The following is a 26,319-nucleotide window of genomic DNA, read 5'->3' as shown; positions in this document are numbered from 1 at the left end:
ACCGGAGGTCTGACTGTTTTTGGAGGAATATTATGGATGAAATATGGTGAGATTTTATGATATGTTAACTGTTGAAATTATGTTTTTAATTTGTTGTATTTTACGTACCTCTTCTGTCTAGAAAGTATCAGATATCACGAACTTTACTTTTAGAAAGACAGAGGGATGAAGAGACCAGTAATACCAGCAGGTGTGCAGTCTCACAGATAAAAGTACTTGAGATGTTATGTTATGGCAGAAAATGAGTTCAAAAAAAAACTGATTAAGAGATTTGGGAATTGTGGTGGTTTCTGTATTAGCAATAAATGCATAACTTTGGTAACTGTTCCAAAGACTCAATAAATAGTATATATTGCAAAAACACTATTTTTTCCCCCAGAGGTTCCATGCATACTACATGCCAAGTTATTTATTAGGCTTTTACAGTTGCTGCTAGAAAATTACTGTTGAATGCCTATTCCATAAATTTCGTTGTTTGCCAGCCTAGCAGCATAATGAGCACATCAATCCCTAATTGTCCTTGAGAAAAACAGATTATTTTCCACACGTTATTCTCTGAGAACAATTCACCTGTATATTATAGGAATGACATGTCAGCAGTGCTCTAGTGGAAGAAAAAAGTCAATGAGATTCATTACTTCCCCACAGAAAATCTGAAATGGAGAAAAAAAAAGAATAGCTAAGTAATGAATTTGGCAGGATAGGTCTGCTTATTTTTTCTTCCTGTCACAGTCTGTTGCATTTTACTACTTGCTATTAGAGACATAAAATATAAGCAGATTTAAAAAAATAAAAAAGAAAGAAAATGGGCTCAGGAACACTTATACTCTGGAGTGTAGCTCAGCTCAGCTTCCTCTTATTGAGTATGGGAGGTGCTTGACTTCACTGTAGTCATATCTTGTCCAAACATTCCTCAAAATTAATAAACTGGCAAAAAAGATTCTTCATCAGGTCTTTTTTTTTCCAATCGTTATTTTTTTTTAGTGTTGTGCTGTAGGGTATTTTTTTCAGGAAATTAAATGTTCTCTAGAGCAATTTGTAACTAAGTTACACTTAATTCTAAATTTGTGGTGCCTGTTTCATTGTTTTCGTGGTACCAACAAGCAATTGGTGTTTCCAGAATCTCTACTGTAATTTTTGTTGCTGTTTATATTGTTGCTGTTTATATATCTCTTCCATAAGTCATTTCATGTCCAAAAGGATGTCACCAATGTCAACCAGACAGATAATATACAATCTCCTATTTTTATTAGGAATAAAAATATAGTTCTGTTTGGTAAGGATTTTTTTTATACTCAGAGATGTAAAAACTTCTGTTTTTGTCTTGATGGTTGAAATTTAACTCAGCTTTTTCTAAATGACTTCAGTAAAGTATTTTTGACCACTTATTATCAAATTGTGACAACAAATAAGCAAGCCCAGTGATTAATAACCTCTTCATTTTTTCTTTCAGTACCACACATGTGCAGTATAGACGAGCATCGCTGTGATCATTTCTGCATAAATACCCCAGGCTCCTATGTATGCAGATGTAAACAGGGTTACATCCTGAATGCCGACCAGAAGACTTGCAGCAGTATGTTATCTTTCTAAACTATTCCTTCTTGTGCTTCTCAAAAGCACTTAACATCAGCGGTTTGAGTTGGGTTCATAAAGAACTGAACTCATTGTATAGTTAATGGTAATCACAAAGAGTCTAAAAAAGTGAAGTTGTATTTCTTGTGTGTTGTTTTTTTTTTTTAATGAAGTACTTGTAAGCCTTTGTGAAATACATCAAGCTAATTATCAAGCAGTACTACACTGTAACTGCATAAAGTTACATTTGAATGTTATTGATGTAGTAAGTTCAAGAATAGAACAACGATCAAAGAAAGAACTGTTTCATCATCTCATATTAAATGATCTCAGCTAATTTAGTAACCTGTCTAGATAGCAGCATACTGGTTGCTTTTCTTAAGTGGCACAGTAAGGCACAATAAACCTCTAACTAGAAAATGGGGATGCAACTTACCATCCTGGATAACTTTCTACCTCTGCTTGAAATATAACCTTACAATCTTTCAAAAAAGAGTTTGAAAAATCTTTCTTGTGCTCTCATTTCTTCTATTAAAAAATTGTTTTATTTTAAGTAATTGGCCTTAACTCTATAGTTCATCACAATGAACTATATTTCACTTTAATTATGATCTTCATAACCAGTATTGCTTTTGTCCATTTTGTCTTGCTTCCTCATAATTAACAGAAATCTACATGAGAAAGACATACCAAATTTATTTATCTGACCACAATTATTTTGAATTAATCATGGGATCATAAGTTGTATTACTTGTGAAAAATACTCTTGCTAAAAATGTTATCTTAACATTTTAATCTTAATCGAGTAGTTTGGGATTGAAGGGCTCTTTGTCTCTTTTGGGATGACTGAAACAGTGGGAATACATCAGTATCTGAGAGGACTCTGCAGATTGAGTATTAGGGCTCTTACCTGTGCAGTGGGACAGTTTTAATCAGATCCTCAGCAATAAGATGTGGGGTCAAGAGGATGTCAGTGCTGGAATTGTGCGGTGATTTTTTGCTGGTGTGTGGAGACATGTTCAGATTTTTTGGGTTGTTGGAGGAAATTGCTTTTGAACTGTTCATCTACTGTGGCGCTGAGTGAGGGGATGAGCTGGTTTGAGGAATCATTGTTTTATTTGCCCTTCTCACTAGCATCCCTTATCAAATGTAGATATTTATCATACACTGCTGTCTGAATTCTGTTTTGTGTTTTCAACAAGTTATTCAACATTTATTTGTAATTTTATTCAGGCTTTTGTTTCCTTAAGAGGAAGCAAAAAAATTAAATGTAATCTGAAATATTTTCTAATTATTGCTTGGTTTAGCAGCTGAGCCAAGAAAGAACAGTGACGAGAACAGTTTTTACACAGCCTATTCTCTATGCTTCCATGCATTCATGCTTCCAAAATGAGTGGTTGGAATCCCAAATGAAGGCTCCAACTACGCAATCATATTTCAGTAATATTCCCTAACTACTTCTTTCCATTTTTCCCCTTTTAAAGTGCTTCTCATTTAAAAGTTTTGCGTTCTTTAAACCTTTGTATTAAACAAGATTTCCTTGTACCAAAATAAAAAATAATAATAATAAAATCAAAGGAAGAATTTCTTTAAAATACATAATCCTTTCTTAAATTTTCTTCTGTCCTCACCCCTAACATCAGTTTGGACAGTTGAATTTGGAGAATAATGCTGCTAAAAATGGCAAATAAATTCAGTTCAACTAAGGGTAAAAAATAGAGAAAATTTTAATTGCAGGTATGAAAAATAGTTTACCATGTCTTCTGTTGTATTGTGTTATATTTCGTTGTTTTTATTAGCCAGTAGTTGACAAATTATAGTCACTGCACTGTTGCAAATTCGAGATTAATTTCCAAGATAATTGTGTGGAGTTTTCCTCCTGATGGCCCATGCATGGTAGTGTGTGTTGCTTCTGTACAACTTTCCTACTTTTCTTTAAAAATTCTTTTTGTTATGACACAGTTTTCCCTGTTTACCTATCACACATGATATGCTTGACTATGTGCTTGTTTTGATCATCAACCAGATGATAGTAGACCTGAGTTTGCTAAATATGTAAGGATGCGAGTCATTCCATGTGTTTGTAGCCTATTTTTCTAAGTTACCAAACTATAAGATAGTTTTGTCAATTGCACTCAAAATCTGAGATTGGATTATAAACTATATAAATAGTTTATATTAATTTAAACAATATAAAAGCTCAGAGGTGTAACAGAATTCATGAGCAAAGGGGACCAAAGCTGGACGAACTGGGCTGCTTATTTCTGGAGTGAGGGTCAGGAGTAGCGATAGAAGAACCCAAAGTCTGTGACCGTGTTAGTTACTTTCATAGGCTGCTTATTTTTCACCAGTGCAAAGGGACAACGTGTTCTTCACTTGACCTCTAAGTAAAATAAATCTACATTATATTGATGTTTAGTGCGGTACATGATCAACATAAAACAGATGTATTTATCTAAGTTTTGAGTGTACTTGTTAGCTCATTCACAAACAGTTTCCTCACATGTATATTTTAATACTTATTAAACAGTGAATAAAAAATGTACATAAATATATGTTCTTTTCAACTTTTGGAACCCTTTTTTATGTTGTGAGAGAACAGCGTGTCACTGTTCAGTTCTTAAAAGCCCATAACCAAATGGCTTAAATCAGCAATGAATTAACAGCATTGCTCCAGGCTGGAAAAGGGCGTTCCTCCTTTGAGTGGATGGTAGTTTTGTTACTTAATGCATTTCAGTACTGCGTGGAAGGGAAAAAAAAAAAGTGTTGTATTTGTAATTTGTTGCATTCCATGTGAAAGGAAATAAAAACAGTTCAACTTATCTATCTTCCAGAACAAAATCAGGGAAAAAAAGTGCTTTTGTTCAACATAAAATATTCTTGCATTTATGTCATTTAGATGGTTTTGCATCCATGCGAAAGGTGGAAATCGTTGAGGTGGTTTTGTATTAATGCAAGGATGAAAACCTCTTGTTTGCTCCTTTCACCAAATCTGACTTAACTTTTCTAGAGAAAAGTAGCTATGGCAGATAATGGCTGTTCTATACTCATTGCACTGCTTGTTTAGATTCATTCTTCTGTAGTTACACTCAAATCTTACATTAATACACAAAATAGTACAAAAGAGCATATGTGACTGAAAAAAATTGCTTATTTTTGGATGTTTATATTGGAGCAAGACAGTTAAGTTACTGTTTATACTGTTCATAATGCTGCACAATATGAAGCAGAGAGCTATAAAATAAAATTAGTATTTGTTTGGCTAGTGTCCTTAAACATGTTCCAGAACATGTTTTTTTTGTAGCTGTAAATTATAATTATGTGTTGAGCAGTTATCCAAGCCTGATCCTGAGCAGCACAAAGTACTCTGCCTTCCAGGGATTTCACTGGGGAAACTTGGGATTCTCAGAAAGCTACTCTATTTAGTCTGTTTTAAAGACAGACAAATGCGCTTCCTTACATCAGGAACTGAACTGACTGCGTTTGCTGTAGTAATTCTTCTAATGAGACGTGTTGCTTGGGAGGGGTAACTTGAAAAGTGATAAAACTCAGAAATTAAATACTTATGAATCTTTTGCTTTATTTTCATTTTCTTTCCTTTTCTGTCCTTATTGCTTATTTAGGGGGGGTTGAACACAAAAGAGAAAAAAAAAGAAAAAAGAAAAAAGATACCAAAATTACTTTTTCATAAGAATGAAGTAATCCTGGGGAAACATATGCTCAAGAAAATTTACTACATACCAGAGTCCCTGTGATTGTTACTGCCTACAGCTGAAGGAATGAGCTCCTCAGCTTTGAGTGGTGGTTCTCACTGGTGTAAGAGTATTTCTATTTGACAGAATATTGGCATGTTCTGTGCTAAAGTGAGCTCAATTCTAAAGAGCTCTTCAAAGCTTCCTGGAATTTATTTTCAACCTGTGCAATACAGAAGGTCAAAGAACTTCATATTTGTGCCATTCTGCTTTGTAGCTCAAGACCTTTGCGCTGTGAAGAAGCATAACTGTGAGCAGATTTGTGTGAACACACCCGGGTCTTATGTTTGTCAGTGTTATGAAGGGTACGAGCTTGATGCAGATGGAAAGAACTGTGTTGGTGAGTATGAGCTTTGCCACTTGTGATAATCTCTTGAAACAAACCAAAGAGAAGTCAAATGTAATGACCAGTTTAGACCTAACAGTGGTGGGAAGCTCTCCTCTCCCACATGAGTGATATATATGGAAAAATATATGTTGGTTGGCATGTTTTTAGGTCACACAACAAGTAACACTACTGTCTTGAAACTATGTGCCTAATGGTTTATTGTGTATCTATGACCAACATTGTGCTGACATGATAGACAATATAACAGTTTTTCAAGAAAACATTATTACCATAGGTGTATCTCATTTCTTACTCCTTCCTCATTAATACCCAGTAAATATTTTTAAGATGTTTGTTAAGCTATCACCCTTCGCATAAACATTTCATCCCACATGTTTCAGGAAAATATTATCTTCTAGAATCAAGCACAAAAACCATGACACATACACACACTCATACATAATAACCTAGAGAATCTTTTAAGAAAAAGTGTTTTATTTGTTAGGTGTTCTCTTCAGCAAGCGCTTAAATTAGTGCTTGATTTCAAACGTATGCTGAATTTTCATGGAAGTAAATCCAAGTTGAATGCCTGGCCCCAAGTCTTGCCACAGGCCACTACAAATTACCAGGAAAAACAGCTTCCAACAATTTACACTTTCTTGTTTATTTGTTTGTTAAGAACTCTAATGTAATGCAGTCTCTTATTACCTTCATAGAGTGATTATCTTGCAGAATCATCCCATTTGAGGTGAAAAATACATAGATTTTATGTATGAAATTGAAAATTCTGCTTGTATGTTCACTTGGGACTTAGAATTAACACGAAACATGGGGTGACATGAGAAAATCAACTCTAATCTCCTGAAAACCTACCCTTATGTGTGGCTTCATTTTGTCAATGTATGAGTGCTTACATGTCTTCACATATATTTAGATATTTTACATTCTCAGACATTCATCAAGTAACCTGAGCTAATAATCCTCATGCCTTTCACTTGCATAAAGGTCAGGCATTTCTCTGCTGTTGATGTAAATACAATCTGTTAGAGAAAATTCATGACTTCTCTTGGCAGGTTCTTGTATCTCTGGTTCTCTTTACCATATATTTTCATCTGACAAATTCATACTTAGTGTCATGAGCTGTTATTACTGTTTTGTTCTCCTCCTGCTTTCTGGGGGATTAATTTCTCTATTTAAAGACCAAAGGCAATGTTAATTGTTTTATTGACAAAGCTGTCAGCCATCTACCTGGATGGCAATAAATAAAATCTCACAACAGGATCTTAAAATGCATCCATTTAAAGTGACCACTGAATGGACAAGCACATTTATGGAAAATGTGTAGATTAAACAGTATTTTCAGCAGTAATTGTGGCTAATAGAGCACCATCATCTGCCTTTTTGAACAAATTTTCATGTTAACTGTCTTTTATATGATCAAAATCCTGTCAGTTCAAGTATGGTGGTGATGAGCCCTACTTTCTCCATTGTGCTGCTGAGCAGGCAATCTTCACAGTCCTATTCTCACTCTCTCCATCTTCTTGGTGTTGCTGTCTTTCCTGGCACTGGTGGGCTGCCTGCAATGCTGCTGCAGCTGTTGGGCTTGGACTCTCTTCACCTGGCAGTGGTTTGTCTGCTGGCACCTGTCTGCAGTCCTGGAACTGCTGCATTTTTTGGCCTGTTTCTAGGTGTTAACTGATCTTCCATTAGCCTCCTCTTCTCCTTTCTCATTTTATTTTTCATTTTTCTATGCTTTTACTTAACGTTACCATCTCTTCCTAGGCTTTATTGTACCCTTTTCCATAACATGATTCTCTTAAGACTGAAAAACCTGTATAAACATTAGTAGTAATACAGCAATACCAGAGAAGGGTGATCTGTGCTGCCTGCAGATCAGAGAGGCAACATGAGCAACAAGAGTGCTGGACTGGTAGCTGGAAGTGAAAGATGGCTCTTGCCACTCAGTAACTACTTCTAAGCAAGAAAAACGTGGTGGAACAAACCTGGGGAGATGACAACTGGATTTATTGCTTGCTTGTGCAAAATTCCATTGTCATTCTTTTAGAAAAGGATTATATTGAGGTAGTCATGGTTAACATTAAGCGTTAGCATTCTGGTTTCAATATGTTAACAGTACAGAAATATGAAAATAATAAAACTTAGCAAAAATGAGGAAAATATCATTCTGCATTGGTCTTATATAGATTTTGTATATTTACAGTAGGATTACAGTGCTTTAGTATATGATGTGTAAGTTTATAATTCTTCCCAGTTTTTTTAAGGAAGATATAAGTTCATTGGCAACTTGCTTGCTGATTGGCAGGTTGTTGGCAAGTTTCACTTCTAAGCAAGTACCACCAAAATGAAATGTGAAGCTGAAAGTGAAATTAAACCATAGGCAGATTACTAATGCCAGTCTGCAGGGCTAAACCTGCACGGAATAAGGGTTTCAGGAGGAATTGGACAGATAAATACACATCTCCAAAAGCAGTGTTCCTCATAAAGGATTCTAAGACTAGTTGACCTATTTAGTTGTCTCTCAACTTCATAATCTTTAGTTGGACAGTTACAGGTATTGTGGTAGAACTTCAAGTTCACTAACATTTAAATGCAAAGGAGGAAGTGATTTATATGGGCTGTTTCTTAGGGATGATGATGTATAGAAAAAAATATGTATTATTTTGTGTACTTATTTGCTAATGTGTCTTCTAAAACACTTGAAAATATGTGCTTGGTTAGAATTAATTTAAGAGGAAAGCTGAGTAATTATATAACACTTTAGATCCTTGAAATAGATATTCAGCAAATGCATTTTTATATGAAGCTATTTGATGTGAAAACAGAAGAGTACTAGCCAGGAAAACGTTTTCACATGGTAGCCAGTAAGTAATCTAATTTGACTTAATTCAGCACAAGTATTCCAAAGGCTTAATAAGATATTATTTCTAGGTTACTAACTAGGTTATTTACTTCCCTGACCAGATGACCATGACCAAGCATCTTAGCATACCTGAGTGTGTGTTGTTTGCAAAGGAAGGACAATTACAGAGAAAATAAATAATTTAATTAAAACAAACTATTCACTCTTAGAAGTAGTTTGGGAGGGTTAGAAGTATAGAGTAATAAAAAGTATTACTCAGTTGGCAAAGATGGGGAAACTGTCTCGTTAAACATCTGTGTGAAGTTGGATACATTACTGTCTTCCGTGGAAGGAATCAAGTAAACTTGCCTGAAGTGGGCCTGGCAGCTCTTGGGGACAGGACATCTGCTTTGTGACTTGTCATTCAATTCTTCTAGGGCCTTCTGCGTAAAGAAACAGCTTTACCTGTAAAGAAATAAAATAACAAAATTAACTTTACTTCCTTAGTGTTTTCAAATGAGAGAGTCTGAGTAAACTCTCAAGTATTACATTAGTACCCTTTTGGCAATCTATCTTGCAAGTACGTGTTTGTGTAATAGATGACCAGACTTAAAAAATATGTGACTAGACTAACAATGTTTTATTTCTTTCCCACAAAAAGCATTATGTAAGCAAAATAGCAGTGAAAATCAGCTGAAGCTCTCAGGCTTTATAGTTGTGCCTGATTTTACAGGATGATTCTGAAGCAAAGTAGAAGATTTTGCTACCAGTCTCTTATATATTCAAGCTGCTGGGACAGGTCTTGATAACTAATATAGCTATGAAGCAATTCCAGGGCTGGATCTGAACAGATAGAAGACAAAACTGAATAAAATAAATTCTGCAACTCCCTGATCTACAGTATGAAGATCTGGACAGAGTTAATGAGTGAGGCATGGTTTCCAAATTTGAGAAAACACAGTGAAAAAGTTCCTGACAGAGTTGATAAATGTTCAGAAAGTAGGAGAGATAATCTGGGACTCATTTGAAATCTAATTTGAAGTGTGCTGCTTTTTGCAGAAAGGCTCTTCTGGACAAAGATTATGTCATCTTTTCCTTCTCTTGTAGCTACTGTGTGTAACTAGTATATAATCACTATCTGTGATAGTTCTAATTCTGTATTTCTAATTCTACATTTCTAATTATGCATGTTACTCTTGTTCATTTTCAGTTGTAGACTACTGTGCTGTGGATAATCAAGGTTGCCAACATGAATGTGTTAGCACAGAGGACTCCTACTACTGTAGATGCCACCCAGGGTTCGTTTTAAATCCAGACAAAAGAACTTGCAGAAGTAAGTTGTGATAAGGTTTAATTATGAACAGTATGTACTCCTTCTTTCTAATTCTCACTGTTCCTGGGAACACTGAGTAACATGTCGGGTATAGAAAATGATGGAGTGCCCTTGAAGCCAAATGTCATAAAAGTAAATAAAGCTGTTTTGAGCAGGAGTTTATTTTTATGGAGAGGGTGTAGGTGGAGAGGCCCCTTCTATTAATGGGATCCTGTTCCAATAGTGTGAGCCAAAAGTTTCGTCTTGCATAGTCTCTTTGATTATCCAGATTTTTCATTTAGAATATCATCTTCCTACCTAGGTGAACGAGGCTGTATAAGACGATTTGCAGTCATCTTTGTTGCTAAAATTTAAGAGTGAATAGTTCCACATCAGAAGAGACATTGCAGCCTGTTTTCCTGTGCATTTTGTTTCATAGTGTATTCTTTGATACCTTGAGCCAAAGGTATCTCTGAGAAAATGAATAGACTTTACAAAGCTTCCATGTTTCTACTGGGTTATAATAACTTCAGATGTTTGCTTGTTTCTCAAATTTAATTGACACTGGGCTAACAAGTTCAAAAGTTAACAGAGTTGGAAGAGGTACAAAGTGGAAGACAACTTGCAGACCAAAAACGCTCTTGCCAAGGCGTCCCTTAGGTGGGTGAACAAGCTAAAACCTCCATAGAGTTTAATATAACCACAAACTTTGGGAAATACAAAGTGAAAGCCTTGATATACACTCCTAGTTGACTTTTTTTCTTGTAAAAACAGACCGTGGTAACTATACCTTCTTGTTGCATTTGTAAGCAGACAAACGCTATTAGTTTTTAGGTGAGTGGAATTGCTGACACCAGTGATAAATTTAGCCTGTGCTATCTAATAATGAGAAGAACCACTTTTTCTAAAAAAAAAAAAAAAATCCTAAATGTAGCATTGCATTTCTGTGTTTTTACGGGGGGCATTTCAGTCTTCATCTTAAGAGACTACGTTAACCTTTAGACTGCTCTGGGCATTATGCTTGATGCCTGTTTTACTTAATATTTAGAAAGAAAATGTCTAATTCAAACTGTACATCTGACCTCATAATCCTGAAAAAAGAGACATGTACTTCCAGAAGGTGTCAGACCTCTGCCTGTATTTTCCTTGACTGTGTAGGGTGTTAGATGTTTTGCCAGACCAGACACCTGATTTATAGATCAACAGAGTTCAGAGAGATGAATTTACTTCATCCCCAAGAGACAGATTACACTTGAAACTGGTTCATGTTGCTTGTAGCTTGTATGAAGCAGCCCATTTGTCAAGTATCTGTCAGCTAAGAGCTGGCTGAATTCTCTTATACTTCCATATCCATATGTTTTGGAAATCTAGTATAGTGTAAGTGCATTCCACTGCCCAAGAAAAATTCTTGTGAATTCCTTCTATTTAAGAATGGGAATGTTAATCAGTTTTCTCTCCCAATTTGAACTGATCAAAGACCTTCAAACTGCATCCTTTGCATCTTCAGGACCTTCTCCTCACCTCTGCCTATATCCTAGAAACCTCATTTCAGTTCCTTCTGGTTCCTTTCCCAACAGTGCTTAGACATGATGGTCTCCAGAAATGCATAGGCCAGATCCAGGCACTAGCACTCATTGATCCAGAATCCTGACCAACAGATTGACTTCCAAGCTTGATTGTCACCTTGCTCTGCCACTGCTGACCTGTCCTGTAATGGCTGGGCTATGTCAGACCCTGGCTCGCTCACCAGTGGTACCCTCACCTGATCCTGACATATGGTCTAGCTTCCTGGCTTGACCTTAGACCTGCCTCATCATTATGAACTTGTCATGTGTTGTGAACTCCTTGATTAAACATGGCAGTCTTGCCCTGATCAACTCACTCAGGTACATGAGGGTAGTGTGTGATTGGCAAGACCCCTGCCCTGCCCTACCCTGCTCTATTGTTGCCTTTGGCTCCCTTTCAGTTAGGGAGCATCTGGCCCATTCTGCTCACTGACAGCAGGTTTTGTGTCAATCTGTGCAAGCTAGAAGGTGTTTCCAGCACAGATGTAGAACTTTCCAATTTTTGCTGAACTTCATAAGACTTCTGTTGGTCCAACTGTAAAGTTTATCAAGGTTTCTTGGTACTGCTGCTTGCTTACAGTCGCTGTCCCTAATTTAGTGTAATCCACAGATTTGAATAGGGTACACCTTATGTCATCATCTGTCTGTCACTAATAAAGGTTTTTTAGCAGTGTGCTGCTCCTTACTGTCCCCTTGTGGTACTTTGGCCACTATCAGCAACCAGCCAAATGTGAAGCTGTACATCAATGCCCTTTCAGGATGGTGGCTTAGAAAATTTTCATTCTAATAGTCTTTTCTTTTTGCCTATACTTCCTCAACTTCCAAATGAGAGTACTGTGGGAAACAGCACCAAGATGATCTCCCTTTGTCCACAGACCCTGTAGTTTCACAGTTGAAGGCAATTGGGTTGGTCAGTCATGATTTGCCCTTGATAGGTTGATGTTGACTATTCCTGTTTATCTTCTTCATATATTTGGAAATTGGTTTTTGAGAGGAACCCCTTGTGCACCTCAGCTGTGATAGGTCCAGCTGGACTTTGGGTTTTTTTTCCCCCTTCTTTCTCCTTTTGCTATTCTGCCTTTTTGTGTTTTAGTTTATTGAGAAGTTTTTTAATTAGCTAAGCAGATTTTCCAGCATGAAAAGCATCATTTGTTCCTGAATTCTTAGTATGTTTTCTTTAAAACTCATTTGGCTCTCCTGGGCTCCTTTTCTCTTCATGGCTCTTTCCCAGAGGATTTTTCTTAGCAATTGCCTGAATAAGCTGAAATATGAGCTTGTAAAATCCAAAGTCCAAATTCTGTTCTTTCTTCTCCCATCATTCTGGATTACGAGCTTAGTCATCTCATGGTCATAGCACTAAGTCAAGTAGAGTGTAGCCATCCAGAATTTGTGTTAGGGAATTGTCCCCATTACTGTGCAGGAACATTCTGAGTCTGTACAATGCCACCTTACATTCCCCATTGGTGTTTGGATGGTTGAAATTTCCAACCTGAACAAAAGCATGTAAATCAGAACCTTCTGCTGGCTATTTTTAGAAAAGCCGATCTCCTAAATCCTTTTGGTCAGATGGGCTAACAGACTCCTCCACTGCCTTCCTACTGTCATTTCCCAACTGTTCTTGACTAGAAACAATATGGGCACTTTTGTGGCTTAATGCTGGGCCTATATGGATTGGAGGAGATTTTTTGTTGAAAGTGCACTGCTACACAAGGGAATGTAAACTGAGATCTGTGGATGATTATAAGGCAAGCAGAGTCAGTAATCTCTCTTGACAGGTCCTTCAGTTCCCACAATGCCAAAATAGAACTGAACAGGAATCACAGTATCCAGGCTCAGTCAACAGTTCAGCAAGCACCAGACAAGTCCATACTGTAAAGAGATGTCCAAGGCCAATCCAGGAAATCAAGTCAGCCAGTCTGTCAGTCAGGATAAGCTGTGCAAGGCCCTTGCATGCACAGGCATGCTAGTAACATAGCTCAGGGATGAATGGGCAAGAGCCTAACATTAAATGTAGCTCCCAGATCAAGGGGTGGAGGCTACAAACAAAGCTTCTCGCAATTTTGCATCTCAGAATTCAGTTGCCGTATTAACTGCCATATCTTTTGTTATAAATACTTTAAATTATAAGGGAGAAATTTCCATCAGTTTGCAGCTAAGGAGGAGTCGAAGTAGCTGGATGTAGTAGGCCATTGGGTTTGATTCAGAAACAGTAGTCAGAAAGGAAGGTGCAAATGTGTTTAACCATTCTCATTTAAAATGTATATCCTGAATCTAAGCATAAATATGACTAACAGTTAGCAAGCTACTTTTCCTTACACTTTATGTGTTCCAAGCTCTGTGGACCAGATCACAGTATCAATATACAGGGTAGGGCCAATGGCTCCAGCTCCCAGGACATTGTGATTTTCTTAGAATCATGTTTTTTCATTCAGAGATTGCAAGTAAGTTTCAGTGCTCACAGCTACAAAGAAAAGTTTGAAAATGTAAATGTTATCACACAGTCAAGTGTGTCTTACAATTTTTTTCTCTGAGATTTACTCCAGTTTTTTCAGAATGAAATAAAAGTAGCGCAGCTCATTAGGGGAATCCTGCCAACACTGGCAGAATACTCTGTGTGTGAAGAGAGTGGTAAACTCAGCTTATTGGTGAGGAAGGCAGAGGTAATTCCTATCTACTGAATTAAGAAGAGGACTTCTGCCACTGCTACTGTTTGGTTTATTATTGCTGAATGCTTTCATCACATGTGAAGGCTTAATTGTGTTAGATCACCACACATAGAAGAAAAGAACAGTTCATTCTTCAGGAAGCTCATTATTTCTGGGAATAACAACTTGCAAGTTAATTTTAATACTTAATTTTCTAACTTCTATACTGCGTGTAATACATGTGTTTTCCAAGAGTTCATTTAAGGATACATATCTGGTATACCCAAATATGGCAGATATTTTAGAAGGTGAACATTTTAGAAGGTGGATGTTTTATTTTCACAATTTGAAACAATATGTTAAGAGTTACAAATGGTGCATGTGGGGAAAGAAAAACTACCTGATGAAAGAAAAAATAGGCATATGGTTTTTACCTAGCCTGTTCCTGGGAAATTATATTCATCACTGACCTAAGTTCTTCCCCTTTAGGACCAGACTACTGTGCTCTTCAGGACCATGGCTGTGAACAGGAATGTGTTAACACAGATGAATCCTATTTTTGTCAATGCCAAGAAGGGTTTAGACTTAATCCAGATAAGAAAACATGCAAAAGTGAGTAATCTTTTGGACATGGTGAAGTTCATCTCCTTTCACTTCTTAAGCCTTCTGTGAATGCTCTCCTTTCTGAAAGGGTGGAAGTTTTCTCTCTGGTAAAGGCTGAAAGAAATCTTTCTTTATAAACTAAAATTTTACCTGAGCCATTCATGGTGGAAAAGTTGCTGTTTTGTAGAATAGGTTGTGTATTAAACACTTTTTGAAGAGATTGAGTAAAACCTGAGGTGTAATAAGGGAACCATAACAGCTCAAGACCAAGAAGTTTATTACTCTTTTTAAAACTTTGTGACCTTTTGTTTTGTAGTGATATAAGCAGAGTTTTTCTTTTAGTATTTGGTTTGATTTTTAAATTCACTTTGCTTTCCTGAGTTGTTTTAGCCAAGACAGATGTACCCCATTAGCTGTGAGTAGGTAATAGAATGTAATGTAGTTATGGAAAGCAAATAAAAATCAATTAGGAAACCCTATACAGTTTCCTTCAAACTGTGTAAACAGCCTCATTAATGTTGGGGTTATAAACTAATTATACATATTATTTACTTCACAAAGACTTTTTTATAGAATCATAGAATCACCAAGGTTGGAAAAGACCCACAGGATCACCCAGTCCAGTGGAGAGTTACAACTCCTCCTGAATGGGAACACAGAGTTACACAGGTTTTCAGTGTAATGCTGTCAATAAAGAGCTAGCTTGATCTGGTGACTCAGTCCCTGGGGGAAGGGAGAGGGGAGGGATTTTACTGCTGACGTTCTATGAATAGGAAGCTTGATAAGAACAAGGACGTTATATCTCTTGAATCTTGTAACTTGTATATATTTTTGAAACTATGTTTTCTTTCAGTCTTAGAGATGCTTTCTAAGAAGCATTTTCACACAGAGGGTGGTGACGCACTGGAACAGGTTGCCCAAGGAGGTTGTGGATGCCCCATCCCTGGAGGCACCCAAGGCCAGGCTGGATGTGGCTCTGGGCAGCCTGGTCTGGTGATTGTGACCCTGCACATAGCAGGGGGGTTGAAACTAAATGATCATTGTGGTCCTTTTCAACCCAGGCCATTCTATGATTCTATGATTGTCGATACAGTGCTCTTTGTACAGCAGTCCACACTATTTTTTGCTTTTAATGTTTATTTGGTATTTCAATACATCCGGATTTTTATAGAATGGATGTGCCTGGGTGAGCATAGGAGCAAAAGGACTGTATTGTGTCAAATACTTATTGCCTAGGATTTAATTGAGAATTAAGGACAAACTGGGGTACATTACTTTTCCTTAACATTAGGGTTTTTTGAATTTGTCTGTAAATTTTATGCCCTCTATATAACATCAGGAAAAAAACATTATTTATGACCAGGCATTCCTCCTCCACCAGAGGGCATCAATTCTAATGACTGGTTTGGGTTCTTCAGCATTTTTCTCTCTCTGTATGTAAATGTAGGTCAGCGTGATTGTGAACATGAATGTGTTAATCTAGAAGAGTCATTTGTGTGCAAATGTCATCTTGGATATGCCCTACCACGTGATCACAATACACGTAGATTGAGTGTGTCTCAAACTGCAGCAGCTGGTTACTGCAGTGGGCTGAGGTGTGAATAGAATGAGAGAATGCTCCCGAGTCCTTTCTGTGATCTTTCTGAGTTATGCAAACCTGTGTTTCTGTAAGGTCAGCCACAAGTGAGCTCTAGTGAAGTACTGCTGTAGTAAGATCCCAGATTTGACACAGAACTAAGGTGTCATCTCCACCAAATTTAACACAGAACTAAGGTGTCATCTCCAGTCCTAATGAATGGGAAAAGTTGTTCAGCCATGGTGTCTAACACAAAGGCAGAGCTTACTCTAAATGTCTTTGTTGTTGCTACATGCTGTTTAAACTGCAGCACACGTAAAGCTAACATATGTTAGAGATATGCTACATACAGATGCATAGAAACTTCCTTCTTACATATGTTTACGCTTTCCTCAATCTGTTTGGTAGAATGTCCTCTATTAATAAGGATGTTACTAAAGGACCAGCACTGCACCAGAAAACACCAACACTGTTGCCCACTTGCTGCCACCTAGTTTTCAGAAAACACTTCTTTTTTCAGAGAACTATTTTGCACATCAGCTAAAATATCAGTAGTGTTTTTGCCCAGTGTACTATTGACATATATTGCCAAAGGAATGCTGCCAATTAAGTTAAAAATAGTCTGTAGGCCAGGGAATCATATTTTTAAATAAACTATTTGTGATAAGGCTATATTTAAGGAAACTTGATGATGCAAGAGCTCAAAACATTTGAAGAATTATGTTTTTAGGCAATAACAAGTTGAATGTCTAAAAATACATCTATCACAAAACACTAGCTGTCTTCTTTTTTGATACAGACCTTTCCCCTCTCCTTTCCCCTTATCGTCCTTCTCGCAGTTGCTGAAGGAAGAAAAAACAAATGTAATGCATCACGCATGATGAACAAATGTACACTTATACTATTTTCTAAATAGCAGCTTTCTGAGCTTTCTGAGTACCCCACTCCTTGAAAGCATGTGTTAAAAGATTCTGCATAAACCAGTGTATTTAAATGATAAAATTCACGAGTGTAGGTGTTTGTATTGTAAAAGATGGTGCCAGACGGCTCCTTTGCACATTTTTTATGTGATCCAAGAAGTTACACAAGCCTCTTTGTGAGGATGTAAGTCCTTGGAATAAGGAGAATGTTCCAGCTGGAACTTTCTTGAACTAGTAAAAACTTACACCTCAGATTCACTTGTTTAAGCCAACGTTATCTCTATGTATCTATAATGGGAAATCTGGACTGACTCCTTGGAGTCCTGCAACATCATTGCCTAGCTAAATAAACAAATAGATGTCAATATTTAAAACTAAGTAAATTTACATTAAGAGTAGGTTTGTTGCCTTTTTGTTGTTGTTGTTTTTTATGTGGACAGCTACAGACGTGTCTGGTCACATCTGTAAATGATTTGCAAATAGAAACATATGAGACTGTTCCTGCCTGAAGGAACTCTGCTACACTTGATCAAGTTAAGCCAAAGTGATTGGAGCCTATACAACTAAAAATAGTCATTAACAAGTCAGGAATAAAATGTTATGAGAAAATTTGGAATAAAGTGGTTTTTTTTTCCCTAAAATGTGCTTTTAATGTCCTTACAGAGTCAGCAGATTACATGGTACGTTGGCAAGTGCACGTATCTCAGCCTACAGCTTTGCTGTCTGTTCTGTGAACCGGTTTCACATAAGATTCAAAAATGATTCTGTTTTATCTTAGTTAGAGTCGGAATGAAAATAGGAAAAACAAGTAAATGATGCATGTTACTCCCATTCTTTCTCTCTGAGACAATTTTGTGGTTAACAAAAGGGAGTCGTGCCTTTTAAAGAAGGAAACTGTGATCCTGTGGGTAATGCCAGGCAGGACCTCATGACTCCCCGTTAACTGCTTTGCATTAGTTTGGCAAGGGAAATCTCTGCTTGATCAGGTTCGTTTTTCGCTTTGTGGAGTTGCTGTATTCATTTCACTTAGGTGTTGTTAATTAACTCCATTTTCTAACATAGATGGGGATACTGCACAAAAAAAAAATATGTACTGATCCTTTTCTCTTGTTTGTGCATGAGCTGAAGTTTTATAGTGTGTGTATCTAAAAAGAAATGTGCTTTCTACAATTATCAACACAAATAATAGGAGTGGACCACTGTGCAGAAAGCAATCATGGTTGTGAGCAACTGTGCCTAAATACTGATGACTCCTACGTCTGTCAGTGCTCTGAAGGATTTGTCATCAATGAGGACCTACGAACCTGCACACGTAAGTCATCTGAGAACACGCTTGATCTCAGCCTACATGGTAAAGGTTTGTGATTTTACACAGGGAAGAGGACGCACCTGCAGGGCGAGGAAAGGGATGCCATCCAGAGGGACATGGGCAGGCTCCACAGGTGGGCCTGTGCAAACCTGCTGAAGTTCAGTGAGGTCAAATGCAAGGTCCTGAACCTGCATCAGGACAGTCCCAAACATGAATATAGGCTGGGCCGTGATTGGATAGAGAGCAGCTCTGGGGAGAAGGACCTAGAGCTACAGGTAGATGAAAAGTTCAATATGAAATTTTCTCTGCTTTGCTCTTACAAGACTCTGTTGCAGTACTGCACTCAGCTCTAGGGCCGCCAGCATGAGAGAGACATAGACCAGAGCAGATCCAGAGGAGAGTCATGAGGATGATCAGAGGGCTGGAGCACCTCTTCTGTTAAGACAGACTGAGAGAGTTTGGGGTTGTTGAAAGACAAAGTTCTGGGGAGACATTATAGTGGCCTTCCTGTACCTAAAGGGGGCCTACAGAATTCTAGAGAGGGAGTCTCATGGAGTGTAGTGACAGAACAAGGGGTAATGGTTTTAAACTGAATGAGAATAGGTTTAGATTGAATATAAGGGAGAAATTCTTTACTGTGAGGGTGGTGAGGTGCTGGAACAGGTTGCCCAGAAAAGCTATGGATGCTCCATCCGTAGATGTGTTCAAGGCCAGGTTGATTGGAACTGTGAGCAGTCCTGCCTAGCTGGAAGATGGATTTGGAGCTAGATGGTATTTTGAGTCCCTTCTAACCAAAAAAAATAATTCTGTGATTGCTATTTTTCAATTCATTCTCACAGACTACATTTCAAAAACACCTTAATAAGGTTTAGAAAACAAGCACAGAGAGAAAAAGGACTAAGAAAAGGACACTTGTCAATATGGCTGTAAATCCTCGTGTTTTCAGAAGTGTTTTGGGAGATCTGTTCATCCCCAGGTGCTGAGGACAGTATTTCAGTCACATGGCAGATGTTTGAGACTGACAGTCCATCTTGATGGCAGCATCCCCCAGGCAAAATGCGTTATCTAGCCTGAGGCAGGAGCAATGAGAGTCCCATGCAGCTTTACAGCTTGCATGCTAGCCCTTAATAAGTGAATAAAAGTTGTCCTGACAGCTCTCCACCCTTTACAGATCGAATGATCATTGAGAATCATTGTGGTTTCAGAAATTACCTCAATCACTGGAAAAAATAATACATAGAAAGGGCCAGAAAAAGAGGAATGTGAATGTGTTTTGCCTGTTCGTTTTTCCTGGACCTGTTCTCTTTGATGAGAAAGTTTTTGCTGCCTTTTCTATAGATTGTGGAGGTATGATATTATTCAAGCTTGTTGAACTTTGAAGCAGCTGCGGATTTTGCTCCTTCACTTGCACTTGGGCAACACAGTTTTAACAGATACCAAGTTGACACAATAATGATTTCAGGAAGAGTGAAGCAAATCAGCAAAACAATTTGCCTCTGTCTTTAGCCTTGTCTTTGCCTCTCTGCTACCCTTTTTATTCCCACCCAATCTCTTGGCAGATTTTGCTTTTGTCATTGGACACTCTAAAACGGGGCAAACAGTAATGCACATATTGTAATGCATAAAGGGATTGGGGTCTGCTAGAATTGATTTGAATCTTATCTAAAAGAACCACTGAAAAATCAGAAATAGACAAACTATATCTTTAAGAACTTGTGAATGGGAAGTCTGTTTTTCCTGTTCTTCCTCTGTAGTAAAAATAGGTGTGCTTTGTTGGTTTGGTATTTTTTTTCCATTCAGTCATTTTCCTCCAGGCTGTAGTTGAAGACCCATCAGCAGCATTAAAAACACGCTGTGGCTTCTAGAATCCCTCCACGCAATACAGTGGAGACCTTTTGAATGGCTCTTCTCACCCATGTATCCACCTTCTCTTATTAATTTAGGTATAGGATGTCTTATTCCTGAGTTCCAGATGAGTTGCTGAAACCTCATTTTTTTTTAGACTATCATGAAAGGTTTTTTCGGCACTTTGTGATACCCTGAATGAGCAGCTGAGTGGAAGGGATTAGCATTTAACATTCACCACTCCTAGAAGGAGAACATCGGGGATTCACAACACTGGTGTCATACACAGTTGCACAGGTATCTTAAGACAGCTGGGAGAATACCTGAGTCATAACCAGATTTTTTCTCTGACAACTAAATACAAAGAAAAAAGTGTGACACTGCAGAGTTGAGGGAGTATTATGTCTTGGTATTTCAAATAAGAAACCCTTAGGAAATTTGAGAAATAAAAATGAGCCTTAGGTCTTGTCATTTGCAATTCTTTGCAAAACCTTGATTAGCCTAAGCCAAAGATCTTCGAGGTCTCAGAGGGATTTTCTGCCTGCCCTATTTACATCAGGTCATTTAGAGACCATCTTGGAAGAAGGTTCACAAGGTACCTATTCTGTCATTGCCACTGTCTTTTATAAAAACGTTGTTAAAGCATCAGGTTTTAGTAATTCAGTCTGTGAGTACTGAGACTGTGAGTACTTCCGTTGAGCTGTGCTATTCATGCTCAATGTCTCCACTTACAGTAATTAATTCAGAGTATACCACGGGGCCCTCTTAAATGTAATTGAAGGTATATATGCACATATTATCAGATATAGGACAGAATTATTGCTTATATGCCATGCAAATACTAGAAATGATGGTTTAATTGTTAATTATTTCAATAACTTCAATTGCTCCTGCAGGAGTTGACTATTGTGCTCTGAGTGATCATGGCTGTGAACATTTGTGTATAAATGGTGACAAATCTTACACTTGTCAGTGTTTTGAAGGATACAGGCTTCGGAATGATGGGAAAACATGTAAACGTAAGTTATTCAGCAAGTCAATATTCAATTTTTATTACATATGAAGAAAATAAGTCTGTAAGGTAGGATTTGATTGCTTAAATATTGCTTTCTGGTGACATTTTACATGACATTTTACAGAAGCTCACAACTTTCCCTTTGGTGTCACGTTTCCAGCAGTATGTTGATGTCTTGGATGCTCAAGGGCATCTGAATTGGCAGTGAGTGCATACTTTTAGGCACCTGAGTCACTCCCTAAACATCTGGAGTGTATAAAATTGTGTCTGAAAACTGGTCTGTGAATCCAAAATAGTTGTATTCCAACTTACATTCTCATATAAGACAACTATAGTTTTCTTCTCAAATCAAGGCACAAATACGTAACATTTCAAAAAGCCTATAGAGCAAAAAGAAGCCTTCGGTTCTAATGGAATATCCATTCCTTTGCCCAGTGTGAGATAAGGTTGATTGCAAAATATATATCATAATTGCATTATATGTTTGGCTGCATTATGTAGTTACGATGAATGGCAGATGTATAAAAAAATTCCCTGGTATTAAAGAGCAAGCTAAGTTATCAGAGAAGAACAGTGGACAACCCTTTGGAAAACAGAGGCATAAAGTATTCTATAACGCCAATCATATCCAAGATTTTCATCAGCATCTTTGGTTAAATAACATTTAAAAGAATTAAAGTAACCCAGACACTGACATGACAAAGAAAAGCTCTGTCTTATCAGTTTTATATTACATAAATCAAATCAACACCCTACTTTGCTAGTCTATGTGGATAGAGATAAATTCTGCTTGTCTCAAAAAGTAGTTTGGTGTTGCAAAAGCAAGTGAAATTTGGTGTTTGTGCGGCAGCCCTTGTGGGAAAACGAAGGATGTGAGGAAGAAAGTGAAAGTAAGAAAGATTTTTGTTTATCCAATGTGAATACGTAGGTGTCGTTTTATTTTATTATGAAATTTAAATATTAACTAAATCACATGTCAGAAAAGCTCGCTTACCATTTGCTCGACCAGTTACAGCTGACAGCTTTCCAAAAGTCTACAGCAGGATCATACCATTTGTTTCTCGTTACATTTAAACGCTGCATATGCTGAGCTTTTGTAATTTTAGTGTACAGTAAAATGACAAGTACTGTCTGAACTCCAGGGAAAAAAAGCTGAACTATTTCAGGTTTGGGCAGATTTATTACTGAAGATAAAATTAGGGTGATGGAAAGATCTGTTTTTCACCAGCAAGTTTACTTGAAATGTGGATGTGGAATTTAAATGCTTTTGGAAATCCCTTCAGGGCATTAACCTGCGTGATGGGGATACGTGAAGTTATACAAACTCTGGAACCAAAGCAGTGCACTTTTCATTAATAATAAGGTTGTAAAAATTGTAGAACAAAGATTTAGCTCTTTGTTACAATAAACACTTACAGTAAGCGCTGTAAATGATTTGCAGAATTGAGTCCAGAATATCAGCAAGGACAAGAATATTCAGTAACTGGAAGCTGTAAGACTCACCATCTGGCCCTTAACTAACACAATTCTTTATCTGTTGATTTCTTCTCAGGTAGAAATGTCTGCAAATCAGTCAACCATGGCTGTGAGCATGTTTGTGTTAGTACTGACAATTCTTACATCTGCAAGTGTCGTGAAGGATTCACATTGAGAGATGATGGGAAAACATGCAGAAGTGAGTAACACATACATATATATATATAGAACATTTCTGCATGTGCATTAGGCAAGGAAAGAAAGGTATTTATTGCTTCTTCAATTCTCACTAGAAAACATCCTTTTGATCCTTTTGAACACATTATCATTCCAAACTGTATCTATATCTAACTAATTCCCAGGACAGGACATCTGCAAATCAATCAGCCATGGCTGTGAGCATATTTGTGTTAACAAAGAAGACTCTTATGCTTGCGAGTGTCATGAAGGTTTCCTATTGAGAGAAGATGGGAAAACATGCAGAAGTAAGTACTCTGGTAGACTTTTATCTATAGTATGTAGGTTAGTGGAAATCTTTTAACTAGTAACACTCCTGTAACTTAATCATAATGTGGGATTGATATTGTTATACCTGCTAGAAGCTTGTGAGAGACTCAATGAACAGTAATAGTATAGTTTACTAGCCAGATTGATATGACTTGAGACAAAAACAAGCAAACAAACAAAAAACACCTACAATTTTCCAAGTACCAAGAATTAGAAGTGTTTTCTGCATAAGTTTTTGTCAGTTTCTTTGAATGATGTCAGTGAACCTAATAAAAACTGTTCCTTCTCCTTGCATAATATATACACTGAAGATGTGCTTTAACCAAAACTGTTCTCAGATAAAGACATTTGCAGTTCAGTTGACCATGGCTGTGAACATATTTGTGTTAATGCCGATGAGTCATATCTCTGCCAGTGTTACGAGGGATTTGCATTAAGACAAGATGGAAAGACATGTAGAAGTAAGTACACTTATCTTTAATAGATTTCTTCTGTAATCTGGGCATTTGTAGGCATGTTTTAAATACTGACACTCTTATTTTGTTCCAGATAAAGATGTTTGCAATTCTGTTGACCATGGCTGCGAGCATGTTTGTGTGAACACTGATAATTCATACATTTGTCAGTGTTACGAGGGTTTTGTATTGAGGGAAGATGAGAAAACATGTAAAAGTAAGTTTCCGATGTTAATTATCTCAGTCAGGGGTCACCGAGGAAGCATGTTGTGTTAGAAACAGGTCTTATTTGTGATTTTACCTGACAAAAAGGAAGATAGATTCTTTATTTTGCTAGGAACTTAATACTTTTAGTCTCTACATTTTTAAATATTCTCAATTATTAAACTGTATCAAATAAAATCTGAATTATTCCTAGGTAAGGACATCTGCAAATCAGTCAATCACGGCTGTGAACATCTTTGCGTTAATAGTGATGACTCATATACTTGCCAGTGCCATGACGGATTTGTACTGAGGCAAGATGGGAAAACATGCCGAAGTAAGTTGCTTATGAACAAAGGAGGAAATGTAATTTCCCTTCTGTTAGGAAATTATTCACTGATTCATGGTGGCCAGAGAGAAATATTGTCCTCTATAGATCACAAGATTTCTATAAATGATTGCTTGAATTAAAAATGTATTCCAGAAAACCAACCAATTTTAAGGTCAGAATGTGCATTTTCAAAAGTGAACTTCATTTTTAGACTGTGCCAAGATTTAATCTTGAGCATAGAATGTTGCCTCATTTTACTGCAATGAATTGGAGTTCTGATTGCCGTTGTGCTGTTCTGTGTGCTCACGTAGACCATAATTTAACTGATTAGCTTAGCCTCTTAACATGTTTTTTTTTGTAAATGATAAGCAGATGAAACTCCTTCAGGCCCTTTCCAGTCTCTTCATAAATCTCTTCTCACTCTCCTAAAGCTTCTTCTACTTATCAGCATTGTTTAGGGTATGCCACAATGTAGGAACAAAATACAAAGTCCTCTAATACAGCATACAGCAGGATCCAGCATAGACAAACTGTTACTCACTTAATTCTTATTTGAATCTACCTGTTTTTTACCACCAAAGATAGTGCTAATCCATGAGATTCTCCTAAAGCTCATGTTCAGCTAGTTATATACCATGAATATAAGCCTTTTAAAACTCTCAGTCATATAAATGTCCTACATCTTGTGAATAAAGCCTTCATTCTTTGTTTCTAAATTATATGAGTTTAATTCTGGCTATTTTAAAATGCGTATAGTTTGTTTTTATTCATCTTGCAAAAATGATTTATGTTTCCTTATATCAGCAGAGCTGTCTCCTTATTTATCATTCTCTCAACAATAAAGTAACCTATAAACCTCATCAGCGATTATTTTATATTTTCTTTAGGATTGTTCATTAAAATTCTAAGCAGTATAGAGCAGGGCACATTCTTAAAAAGAAAGACACTTGATTCCCCATTTACAGTTTATCCTGAAGGCCCCTCTAGCTAATGTTAGTCCATTTATGTTCATTCTGTATTCTATTTCCTTAGTCAAAATGAATATCCAGGCTGATGCCCTACTGAATTCTCTGTTACTCATAATCAATTAAAAAGATTCTTATTTACTTATCTGGGACCTATTTTTTCATTATATCAACTGGAATGTTTTTCTTTCTTTGATCCTCCCTAAGTCAAATTCTACATTTATCTATTTGGTTGTTTGAATGCAGATTAATGTCAAGCTGACAGGCTTGCAGTGAGCTCATTATACTTTTCAAACAGTGCGTGTAGGCGCTGGGGATAGAAACTCCTTAGTGTTTTGGGACTTCCATGGAGTTCCAGGAGGTAACAAAAAATGATACTAAGCATCCCAAGTGTTATTCAGCCAGCTCTTTTTACAGCTCTTGGCTGCACGTGATCTGGAGTTACTGCTCTTTCTTCAGTAGATACGTGTGACCTACTTCTCAACTGATGAAACTCTTCATCATAACTGTTATCTGTAGCCTATTTCAAAAAATTCAGATCTGAGTACATTGAATGTTTTAACTTTTCTGCATAAAAATGGACAACTCTACTATTTCTACCTACTAAATAACAATATATGGTTAGAATGGATTTTGTTTCAGACACCCCTTGATTAACTTATACTGTTCTTTATTTCATTGGTTATGCATTCCTGTCCCGTACATGATGTATATCACCTCCAATCACAAAGTACTTTGGCTCACAGTTGCTTTCAGCTATATAAAATCTATCCTTTTGAAGTAAAACTTTGTCTGTTGCTCGTTTATTTTTCATTCCGCTTGAAAATAACAAATGTTGCACACAGCTGTGCATAAGCTGATGCTAACTAATGCTAATTTGTACCTCCGTAATCATTTCTTCTTTACCTGCTGGAATGGGAACTACTTGAGTTTGTTATGCCTTGAATGTAATGCATGTTGAGTTAGAAGACTGTCCACTGTAGCATGTTTTGACATCCCTTGTATTGGCAGCTGGAGTCCATCAAGTCATGTACCACAGGCTGAAGTTCATGTGAAAAAATGATTTTTTTCTACAT

The 26,319-nt window shown here is 37.1% G+C and overlaps 1 protein-coding gene across 8 annotated transcripts in view; it reads left to right on the top strand.

Annotated features, from left to right (window-relative positions):
• Positions 1-26,319, top strand: part of MATN2 (matrilin 2) — a 65,132-nt gene that overhangs the window by 25,710 nt on the left and 13,103 nt on the right. For all 8 annotated transcript variants that reach the window (XM_072329277.1, XM_072329283.1, XM_072329282.1 and 5 more), the window contains exons 4-14: positions 1,454-1,576; positions 5,545-5,667; positions 9,726-9,848; positions 14,527-14,649; positions 18,326-18,448; positions 21,187-21,309; positions 22,858-22,980; positions 23,144-23,266; positions 23,627-23,749; positions 23,838-23,960; positions 24,162-24,284. In XM_072329277.1, coding sequence (XP_072185378.1) covers positions 1,454-1,576; positions 5,545-5,667; positions 9,726-9,848; positions 14,527-14,649; positions 18,326-18,448; positions 21,187-21,309; positions 22,858-22,980; positions 23,144-23,266; positions 23,627-23,749; positions 23,838-23,960; positions 24,162-24,284 — 1,353 coding nt within the window. The remainder of the gene's footprint in view (positions 1-1,453; positions 1,577-5,544; positions 5,668-9,725; positions 9,849-14,526; positions 14,650-18,325; positions 18,449-21,186; positions 21,310-22,857; positions 22,981-23,143; positions 23,267-23,626; positions 23,750-23,837; positions 23,961-24,161; positions 24,285-26,319) is intronic.

This window comes from Excalfactoria chinensis, chromosome 2, assembly GCF_039878825.1.
Source record: "Excalfactoria chinensis isolate bCotChi1 chromosome 2, bCotChi1.hap2, whole genome shotgun sequence".
Classification (NCBI taxonomy): Eukaryota; Metazoa; Chordata; class Aves; order Galliformes; family Phasianidae; genus Excalfactoria; species Excalfactoria chinensis.
Note: the sequence above shows the minus strand (reverse complement) of the source record. Positions and strands in the feature narration are given on the sequence as shown.